Genomic DNA, 11,329 nt, shown 5'->3' with positions numbered 1-11,329 from the left:
GTTGTATTGATTGTAAAAAAATATAATTGGATAAGAGGAATGCCAGTTGTGTTTGGTTCATGGATATTGGTCACCACATAAGCAGGAGTTCCAGTACAGGTACTAATATAAGATACAGTATTATGAATCTATGTTTCACCCAATATGAGTTCAGGTAATTACTGTACTGTATTGGTAAAGTATCACCAACAGTCCTGCTTCTCAGTAAACATCATACAATCAGGAATATTATATCAATCACTAATACTATACATGAAACATCTGCATGTCAGAATTTGCCTGAAAGTTATGTGCTTTTGAGGAGTTTATAAGTTGATTGATATCCGTCATCAACTTAATTTTTTCGTAGATTTTTAGGGTATTATTGACAAGATGAAGGTCATGAGGGTTTATGGGTTACTGGTTTAGAATTATTTTTTCTTTTTTAATGTCAGCTTCCTTAGCTTATATACTGTTACAGGCACAAGGAGATGTCCTTGGGGTAGATGGATGAGTAGTGAGTTAGGAACACTGAGGCTGGTGTGTCAAGGTTATAAGTAAAGTGAATCTTCCCTTCACAGTTCCCTCAGTGGGTAAATTCCCAGCCAATGCGGTTATGATCTGTTCAGTTTTGAGAGGTGCTCAGAATATTCATATGAATAATTTTTCATTTCTATCAGATTTTGTAAACTAAAAAAAAAATATATTTTGAGAGGTAAATGGGATTATTCACTTTACTGATATTTTTTGTACCTAATGCATGTTCCTTGATTTTTTTTTTTTTTTAATTGTGGGGAGAGTTAGGCTGAAGAGGAGGAAGTGTGTGGGTGTTCAGAAAATGCTTAATATAGTACAGGATGATTTGGATTACATTTCATAAGGTGTATTGTATATACCTTTGATGACAGCATCATGTGATATGCCGTCCTTAAATGAGTTGTACAGTATGTGTATGAAAATATGAAGTACACAGTAATATTATATTCACACTGACATGCTGTATAGATTTTGAGCTATCTGCTGCATGATGGGAAAGGAAATATATATTGTAAGTTAGTACAGGTACTGTACAGGCATTCCCAGATTTATAAAAGGTTTCAGTCCTGAAAACCTTTAATGCCATGAATTAATTTTTTCCTAAATGTGATCTCATTTTCCCAGACTCCCATTATACAAGCTGAGAAATATTAAAAAAATAAATATCCCCAAAAGTCTTAAAATGGTACAAGACATGTTTCTAGTGACAAATTTTGGTGTTGAAAATGATTATAAACCAATAATTAACAAAAAATTAAATACATGCAGGACAGAACAGTCATAATTTTAAAACTGTATTTAAGAGAAACTTGATGAGATTTGAAACAGAGTGAACAGCATGAAATATAAAGCCAACATTTTAATAATTACCTGTATACTGTATTCCAGTACTGCAGTAATACACTGACACCCATTACCTGTATATAATTTGAGATATATCCTCTATGGAAAATATCTAATACCAAACCCCTGATGAATTATTGGTTAAACCTAAATTTTCGCTGCTTTGTTTACACGGCACAAATGTTGCCGTCAATCAGTTCGCGCTACACTCATGTCCTCTCGTTCGTCACATGCAATATCCACACCTTCCAATTTCCACACTTCTCTTCCAACTCTGTACTTTTATTTTACATGATTAGCAGTATTTTTATTTTTAAGAATATATAATGCAGTAATTTTCTTTACTGTATTTAACTTTCTACACATTAAATAAGAGTAAATTCCAAAGAAAATTGACTGACTGACTTTGCTGATGGAGACGAGTCAACTTGTCCTCAGTGAGTTTGAGGAGTAAGTCGTATAATGATTATGGGAGAATGATGACACATTGAAAGTTTATTTGTAGACTTAATAACATTGTGAGTTTTAAAGATTATTTAAATAAGTTACTGAAATAAGAAAGTAACTACAGTACATTATTTTAGCACATTTTCATTGACACTCGAAAAAAAGGCAAAACATTACACATCCCTGTATCTGTTTTTTTCGCTCATAAATCAAATTACGGGACAATTATTGGTTTTAATTTCAAATTTTCGTAAACCGAACCTTAAGAAATCGGGGACTGCCTGTTGTGTGAAGTGCATATAGGGTATAGAATTACAGTATGTAGCATAATGTAATTCTCCCTACAAACTCGTGGTTTGATTTGTTATGAAGGAGTGTTGTACAGTGTGTTCTAAGATAAGCCAGGCTGTTTACTTTCCTAATGGAGGTACAATACAGTACTGGTGTTGTATATAAGAGAGATATTTTATAGCAAATTTTTTTTAAAAGAATGAATAGGAAATTTTTGGGAAAGTACCTGAGACATGATATTACCTTTTTGAGATTTATTGTATATCAGGATTCATACATATTTTAGTTTTGAGCTTTAATCATTTATCAATAAGAAAGTTATCTCCTCAAAGCAACTTTAATATCACTTAGACCATTTTCTCCTGTTCTCTCACATCACTGGAGACATTCATTTCAAGTCCAGTATTTACACCAGAACCATAGTGGATGGTTCATGACATATTATCTCAATCACTACTAATCTTTTCTCCAATGCCCCTTCCCTCCCTCCCTCAGGATCTAGACACTGTGCACGGTCTCGGAGATAAGAAGTTGCTGGAGCTGCGGACACTGGGAGAGAAGGTTGCACTGAGCACCTCTGAGCGTGGTGGCAAGGCTCTGAGGGCCACTATTACCTCCATGGAAGATGCCTGGAACCTCCATATTGCCACTGTTGGTTAGTGAAGCGGATTTTTAGGTTTTAGTCCACATTTAAGGTAATACTGTTGTTGATTTAGTGATGCGGTTTTAGGTTTAGTGGTGAAGAGGATAAAAGTAGAGTCCACATCCAGGGTAATACTCTTATTGATTTAGTGAAGTGGTTTTAGGTTTAGTGGTGAAGAGGATAAAAGTAGAGTCCACAGCCAGGTGTGCGGTTTTAGGTTTAGTGGTGAAGAGGATAAAAGTAGAGTCCACATCCAGGGTAATACTCTTATTGATTTAGTGAAGTGGTTTTAGGTTTAGTGGTGAAGAGGATAAAAGTAGAGTCCACAGCCAGGGTACTACTCTTGTTGGTTTACTGTATTAAAAAAATTTCTTTATAATCCGGATGACTTTAGGAAATTTCTATAACATTTACTTTTTTATTTTTTTATGTAATTGATGTTTATGATATTGTGAAAACTTCATGTTATGGACTTTCCTCTCCATATAGTCCATTAAATAGAGGTTTCACTGTAATATATCGAAGCTGGGGTTATAGTGCCTTAGTGGTTAGGTTATCCTACACCATTGACACCAATGTATCACTGTATAAGCGATTATTTGGTGTCAGTGGTGTAGGATATTCCAACCTCTAAGGCACTATAACCTTACCTTACATATAGTAATGGTTCTGTCTATGTCACGTATTTCTTGCCATATTAGACACGCTCATAATTTAGTAGGGAATGTATAGGAAAAAAGTATTGTTCTTCAGTGCGCCAAATTTAAAACAGAGGCCACGTGGTAACTTGCTCCAAGTCAGTTGTGGGCGGGTCTGTCTTCGTGATGAACAGATTAGTGTCACAAATAATTTCACACAAACAGACAGATTCATGTTATGCAGGTAGTACAAGTGATGGAAATAGAGATGAAGCTATGGACTTCGATATTTTAATTTATTTCCGTTTTTTCTTTCAATGATTTATGATTGTATATTATATCATCCTGGGGTCGTCTGTGAACTGGTGTGACAAATGGAGGAGTCTGTGTTGTAGTGTAGTACTGTCAACACCATCTCCAGGATAATCATTGGCACATAACACACAGGTTGACTTGGAGGCTTTTTTTTTTATGTCTTTTACGACAGGAAGCATGGAAGTATACAGTACAGTATATCATCGTATGCAATTGCATGACTGTAATAAACACAAAAGCTTTCTACTGATGCTCAAAAAAGTAAGAGTTAGATATAAAGAAACTCTGATTCATATTAATGTCATCATGGTAATACTTCTTTTGTGTTCTCATGTCAGGTGATGTACGAGAAAATTTGAATGGGACGATACAACAGTGGAGTCAGTTCGAAGAAGACCTGGAAAGTCATTCAGCTTGGTGCCGAGAATTAGAATCCTTCTTCAAGGACCAACAGTTGTGTGCCACGCTCCATGAGAAACAGACACGGATTGAAGTCCTAACGCAGAAACGAGAGGAGGTGGTGCGTTATGAACGAGAGATTGACGTCTTTGTCGATCAGGGTCACGCTCTGGTGCGAGTGTCTAGCATAGACCGTCTCAAACCGCTCATCACTCAGTTAAGTAACCGCTACCAGAGCCTCCACATCCTCACAAAGGAGGCCGTCACAAAGTGGCGAGGAGTTCTGGCAGATCACGAGACTTATGAAGAAAAGTTTGAGGAGAACAACAAGTGGCTGAACACCATGGAGCAGTCCCTTGATGGCCTCCTGAGCGAAGCCAATCCAGAGAGGAAGGAGAGTCTCCTCCAGTACCTGTTGAGTGAGCGGGAGCAGGCAACACACCGTCTGGGAACCATCACAACCATCGGTGAGAGACTGTACCCAGACACCGCTACTGTGGGCCGCGAGAAACTCCGCCAGGACTTGAGGGCTATGCGTGAACACTGGGAGAAATTAGAGGCCTCTATCGTGGAGCAACAACATAAGCAGGAAGCTCAAACTCTGCAGTGGTCCTCCTTCTCAGACAGTACCCAGGCTGCACGCAACTGGCTCGATAACATGGAGAAGACCATCACTGTTGATCCATCCAATTGGCTCTCACTACAGGAGCTACGATCTAGGCTACTGAAGCTTAAGGTGACTCATGCACTTTTGTATTTATACAGTACGGGTATTCATTATTTCTTATACTATGCAGTATAACTTGTAGTTTAAGACCAACTTCATACTGGAAATCAAAATGTGTAAATGTGCATATTAGTAAATGTAGTGTATATGAAATATTATTTAACTCTCTGAACTTATTGGTGATTTTCTGCTCAAACAGACAACACTGCAAGACATCACATCACACAAGAGGGTGCTGGATGCTGTGAAGGAGCGAGCCGGCTACTTACTCCAGGCGTCACCGAGCAATAAGGACGTGATGTCAGCGATGGAAGAAGTACAGTCCCGGCACGAAGCGCTCGCCACCAACACCAGGAAGAACATCGAGGACCTGGAGTGGATGATGGACAACCTCAGCACCCACCAGGACCTCACCGCCTCTCATGGTGAATGGCAGAAGGACATGTGGGAGAAATTACACACATACACAGGTAAAAATGACTTCCCTTCTTTATCTCACTTTTGTAAACCTACTCATGTTATATTGTAGGACGACCACAACCAATACAGTAGCGAATAGCAACTTATACTACCTTAGTGCACAACTGTACGTATACTTATACCAAACAACTGACCAGCTGCGGCAGCACTCATCCCCTCTTTTAACTTATCTAATAATAAAACTTTCTTTGTCAGGGTCATCACTGACTTCTGCCTTTTACATTTCACTCCACTAGCATCACTAGCACTGACACTAGGCAGTCTTTTAGGGGCTATTTCACACAGAAACACTAAAGTTTTGAGAGTACAACACGAGATGCTGCATGGGGTGACTCGTTGTGCTGCGGGAAAAGGCTTGCTAGCTAGCCAACATAGCCACCATCTGCTTAACGCGAATGATCGAAATTGCGAATCGCAATCTTGCGAATGGCAAGGGTCTACTTTACCAAACAGAGATCACCTAAAGATTAGGCACCCCAGCTTATTTTATCTGATTATCATATGATGTTAGTCACTGGATGTATATAGCGAATTGTATTATTTCATAACCAAATACTGCATTGTACTCTCAGTTATTTTAATAAAACACTTATTATTAAAAGTTTGTTACATACATTAGTGAAACAAAGAGTAGCATTGATCATTACGATGATTTACCTGGTAACAATGTTTCTTGCAGACTATTCTGGCAATAAGTCTTTACTGCAGCAGCGACTGGACCACGTGTCTGAGCTTGAGGATGCCAAGTGTGATGGTCGGAACATGATTGCCCAAATTAGCTCACACGCCCATCAGGTGCTAGAGAAACTGCCGGCCCGAGCCAAAGAGACCATGGAGCGAGAGATCAACAATATGAAGTAAGATCGAACGTTTTAGGGTTGTCAACACATAATAATCGCGTGACACTGAAAAATGAATGCAAAATTTTAGGTGCTTTATGTGGGAAATTGGAGTTCAGATACTAACCTATGTACATTTTGTGTGGTGTAGGTATGAACTAGCTAAGTTTGCCAGCACCCTAGCTGATGTTAAGCACGGCCTGGAGGAGCGTCTGCAGCAGTGGACGGAGTATGAGGGTACCTTTGACAGGATCATCTCTTGGCTTAATGAATCTGAGGGAACACTCAAGAACTACGGCCCCAAGAACTCCCTCCAGGAGAAGACGGAACAGCTTGAACGCTTCCAGGTACAGTACTGTACACTGTCAGGAACACAGTTTATATAAGATGTATTTGACTGCCTTGTATTGGTGTGATTTGTGCAACTCATAATTTTTTGTTTGTTTAAGCTTTAATGTATTGAGTATTTAGGTATTATATCAAAGGATATTATTTTGGTCTCTGGTAATCAAAACCAACATTGATGATAGATTTTAAGTAAAGTCACACAAATAACATCATCAAAATCCAAGTTCAACGTGGTATACTTGCTATTGTCTGCTGTCAAAGCATCATAAGTTGGATACTGCTAAGTTACTTTCCTTATTTAAGTTGTATTTACTCATAAGCTCCTAAGAGTTAGTTTGACTGGTGGAACAGTAAGGTTGTACCCCACCATGGAATGAAGCCTCAGGGGATGTGATGAATGTCCTTTGAATACAACACCTCTGTCCCTGGAACGAGTCTAGATGATGTTTCCTGGGATAAAAACTGTACAGTACTTCCCTCAGGATTATGATGTCCTCTTCGGATACAGAATATGCAGCTCATGGGCACAGAATGACACAAATTGTAACATTGAGGTAAATAGATTCTCAATCTAGAGGATAAAATGATGAACCAAAGTTATAAATGCCTCACAAGTACATCTAACCTCATCCCACAAATAATTGTATAGCCAACGAAGAGTTTTTATTTTTATCAGACACAAAATGGTTCATATTGAAATACAGGAGGGATAAAACACTACCTAAGGAAACACAGACACAGGCTCAACATTCTCTGTCTTGTTTCACAATCTGTACCTTCAGGTACAACTGTAGTCCTCTGAGCTAAGATGTACGAGCTACTGTCATCCTCGATATAAAAAGTATCATTGAGTTAGGATAAAACTGTTCCACTGTACTATATAGTGATACTGTATGCGACTTTGACCCTTTGCTGTACATCTCTGGTACTGTACTCACTTGTTAAATGTACAAACAAGTGAGAAGCAAAAGGTAGTACTGTAATTTAGAAGTACAGTACAGTGGTAGGGCAGATGATAATGAGGGATATAATCCTTAGCTACAGAAAAGTAGGTAAAAATCATAGACCTAAACTATTCATTCCCATATTTTTGAGACTCATTGCACAGTAAATGTTGCGCTTTAGATTTATCTTGTTTATTTTTCGAAAGTGAGCCACAATTATATCATAGCACAGTCGGTGGGCGATAAAACCTGTCTCAGTACTATAGTTAGTCCTTGTGCTTGGTGCTATGCTTAATTTATCCCTGTGACCCTGAGGAGTGAGTGTATTAGGTTTATAGGTTTTATTATCAATGAATTCAGAATTTTCAAGAACAGGGGCAAGTAGAATTTTTTGCTTAGGGACGATATTTGCTGTAGTTGATACATAATTATGGAGGAGCTTGTGTTAGTTGCTTGCTTGTATTTTCATGTAAAGTGCTGTAGGGAATTAGTAAGTAATTTGTGCATTAAGATTAAAGAGAATGACTTGGTAGAACAGTAATAGTGAAGAGGAGAGACAGACCATGTGGCTGATGGTGTGTGCATTTGTGTGTGTGTATGTGTTTGTTTGTGATCTTCTAAGGGGGCATGTTTAAATGAAAGATTGAATCCTAACCTAATGTATCCTCATATAGTTGATGAGTCAGGGTGGATGAGTGTAGTGGTTCTTAACTCAGGTTAATGTGACACTGGACTTTAAAATTAACGTCTCCAGTGATTAAGGTAACAGGACAGAATAATCCTACTGATGGAAGAATTGTTGTACTCTACTAAAATTGTTCATTAGTAGATAATTTACTTTGCTGGTAATGATAAACTTATGCTCAAAATATGGAGATATATGGAACCCGATGAAAGATATTGAGTTTAAGATCATATTTGATGTGTACGAGTGTACATTGTATGAGTGAAATAAAAACAAATGCCAGTAAAAAAGATTTACGTTATCCGTTCCGTGATCATAGTTTTTTTTTTTTTTTTTTAGCTGTAATTCAGGTGTTTTTTAATGAATTTGTAATGCTTGTTCCTAGTTGAGGTCATGTCCTGTACTGTAAATAGAAATCAGGTGAGTATAGAATTGGGCAAATAATGGAAGTGGGAACCAGTAACGTAGGTGGAAATTACGGTATAAATATTTAGACAACAGTACTGTATTTAAATTCAGGGAGGTTTTGAGATCTGAAGAAGTGATGTCAGAAAAAATCTTTTGTAAGTTACAGTTTATAAAACATTCAAAAGTTTGTAGTTTATTAAAAAACAGGCAATTGGTTTACAGTATTAACATCTGATTACTGTATTATTATTATTAATTGCATAGTAGTCACTGCAATATCCTCTGAATGGTTGTATTGTAGTGACCCTTAGATATAATGTATTTTAATTTGGCACATTTATTTAAACCATCATTTATAGGCCAGTTCATGGTTGTGAGAATAACATTGATTGATTTTAATTTTTTAGGTTTTGCTTGAGCTGAGTGTATTAATATAGTGAATTAGAGTAGTCGGTACTCATGTATATCTGCAAGGTATTTTGCTTAAGGGTTCTAATATTGTAGCATTAATGTCCTTGTCTGTTTTCTTTAGGAATTCCTGCGTGTAGTAGATAGCCGGCATGTGCTCGTACAGGAATTCATTGCAATAGCTGATAACCTTGAACAAGTAAGACCTCGTCTCGTTATTATTGAAGTAAGTTTTCTTCCCAGTAGTATGGACGGATGAAATGTTACCTGCTTAGGCGCTGCTTAAGGAGAGGCCAACAGTCAGAAAGCCAGACAAACTGTTGCCTTCATTTACAAAACTATTGAGTTCTTAGTATTAATAGGATGGGTGAGGTTCTGTAATAAGGACAAGTTCTGAAAAGAAATCAAAGCCATTATAATTTTTGAAATTAAATTCTTTCATTTGCAGTAAGATGCCAAATCTAACTAAAGGAAAAACCTTTATGTTATTTCCATCCTACTTAAAAAAATAATCCAATCCTCTTTAAAAGTGTAAGATTAATTTACATGCTTAAAAATTTTCTGAACATCTTTTTGTTGTTACATTCAACCAAATATCTTACATTGTCATTATCATATAAACGTATTGCTGCACAGTGCAAGAATTGAAATTAATGTAAACAAATTTAGTATACCTCTGCCTATAGAAGAAATTATTTTTTTATAATACTGTAAATCTAAATGGATTGGCCTGCTGAAGTATAGCACAAAATCAATAAATCTGCTTCTGACTGTTATGGTCTGCCTAGGGGGCAATGACCTCTCAAGTAGCGTTTAAGATTGTGAGCTTCTGTCAGTACATAACGTCATAACTATACCTGTCGTCTGGCATCCTGCTTATGGTGTATAGTCATTCCGGCGACACCAAGAGCTGTTCTCCCTGAGGTCCATCATCCTGGAAGCATGGGGTGTGTGATACCACCAAGGACCATCACCCATAAGGCTCCACCACCATGTTTACTTGTGTCTCCTTAATGTCTCAGAAATCTCCGTGGTGGTTTGTATTGTGGCTAAAACACCTCTATAAACATGGCTTAATAGAAAGGAAAAAAAAAGAATGTGTTCCTTTACTCTGATTGAAATTGACCTGTGTTAAAGCTTTTTAATCATTATGTTTACTAACAATAATAGCAGTTTATAGTGGAGATACTTTAGAGAAGAGTTGGTTGACAAACATACATACAGCCTCAACAGTTGACATACAGTAAATGGAAACACTGGATTTAAGATTTTCCAACATGATAAGGGAATAATTGAGAGGAAACTCTTAGTACTTGTTATTGATATTTGACTCTGGAAAAAGTCCTCTTTATAGGTGTGTATATAAACTTAAGAGATCAAAGCCTATAAATAATGTTGAACTGCTGAAAAAATCATTGTTTTACGGTTACTCAAAATAATATCATTACTGGGGGGGGGGGGAGGCAATAAATTTCAGAATAACCAGTGTGACTTCTGTTGTCTCAGGGTTGTCAGAATCCTTGTCCATTGTGTCATATTTTCTCAACACAATTTTGTAAAGATAGTATTTTGAGTGACTGTACAATCTCATTAAAGAAAATATACTGGTATGCAGAAACACCAAACCAATCTGTAGAGAAATTAGCCTCGGGTGACAAGTTACATGACAAAATCCTCACACATGAGTATTCAACTATTTTGTCTTAAATCATGAGGCTGTTCATAAGATTCAACCTTGAAAAAAAATTATCAATAACCCTTGAATTAAGTAAAAAATTAAATAAATTCTAGGTAAGGAACACTTTAAATCATTAAGTTAATTCTCTCTTTTAAATAATGTGTCTAGAGTGTACCTGTATCTGTCTTAGTTGTTGTAGGTTAGTTTTCCTAATCATGCACTCAACAATTTTTATAAAAGACCAATTTTTTTCTCATAATTCTCTTATTTTATGTCAACACAATGGGGTATTTTTCCTTTAATTTGAAAGAGCAGTTAGACCATATGAAGATTAGCCCCCCATGGCTTATTTCACCTGATGCTAAAACACCCAAATGCTACCTGGGAGGAGAGTAAGGTTAGGTTAGTAATCAGGTGGTTAATCTTAAGGTGAAACAAACTAAGGGGTAATATATTCAGGTGATCTAAATTGTTTACTGTCACTGAAAAATTTACAGTACCTGTAATTATATCGAATAGTCTATGATAAATGCAACCCACAGTGATAGGTACAAAGTTATACTACTGTACTGTATTATTATAAACAAATAACAGCAAAGGAGTGAGAATTCTTGTGTATGGTTGGTCCTGATTATGGCCGCCTTACATAGGGAGATCAATAGTGTCTGTTAACCTTTGATCTACGTACTGTTCCTCATGTTAATAAAACAGACAAGATTT

The 11,329-nt window shown here is 37.0% G+C and overlaps 1 protein-coding gene and 1 long non-coding RNA gene across 10 annotated transcripts in view; one reads left to right on the top strand and one right to left on the bottom strand.

Moving 5' to 3' along the window:
• Positions 1-11,329, top strand: part of LOC121880357 (nesprin-1-like) — a 258,059-nt gene that overhangs the window by 35,782 nt on the left and 210,948 nt on the right. For all 9 annotated transcript variants that reach the window (XM_042387526.1, XM_042387565.1, XM_042387541.1 and 6 more), the window contains exons 26-31: positions 2,593-2,752; positions 4,032-4,828; positions 5,019-5,289; positions 5,979-6,156; positions 6,290-6,485; positions 9,056-9,130. In XM_042387526.1, coding sequence (XP_042243460.1) covers positions 2,593-2,752; positions 4,032-4,828; positions 5,019-5,289; positions 5,979-6,156; positions 6,290-6,485; positions 9,056-9,130 — 1,677 coding nt within the window. The remainder of the gene's footprint in view (positions 1-2,592; positions 2,753-4,031; positions 4,829-5,018; positions 5,290-5,978; positions 6,157-6,289; positions 6,486-9,055; positions 9,131-11,329) is intronic.
• Positions 8,675-10,060, bottom strand: LOC121880406. The gene is made up of 2 exons (XR_006091529.1): positions 9,789-10,060; positions 8,675-9,324 (listed from the first exon to the last, which is right to left on the bottom strand). It is a non-coding gene; the product is annotated as an uncharacterized LOC121880406 (long non-coding RNA).

Source organism: Homarus americanus, unplaced genomic scaffold (assembly GCF_018991925.1).
Source record: "Homarus americanus isolate GMGI-L3 unplaced genomic scaffold, GMGI_Hamer_2.0 scaffold50564, whole genome shotgun sequence".
In the NCBI taxonomy this organism is placed as follows: domain Eukaryota; kingdom Metazoa; phylum Arthropoda; class Malacostraca; order Decapoda; family Nephropidae; genus Homarus; species Homarus americanus.
The sequence above is the reverse complement of the archived record's forward strand: the minus strand, read 5'-3'. Positions and strand labels throughout refer to the sequence as shown.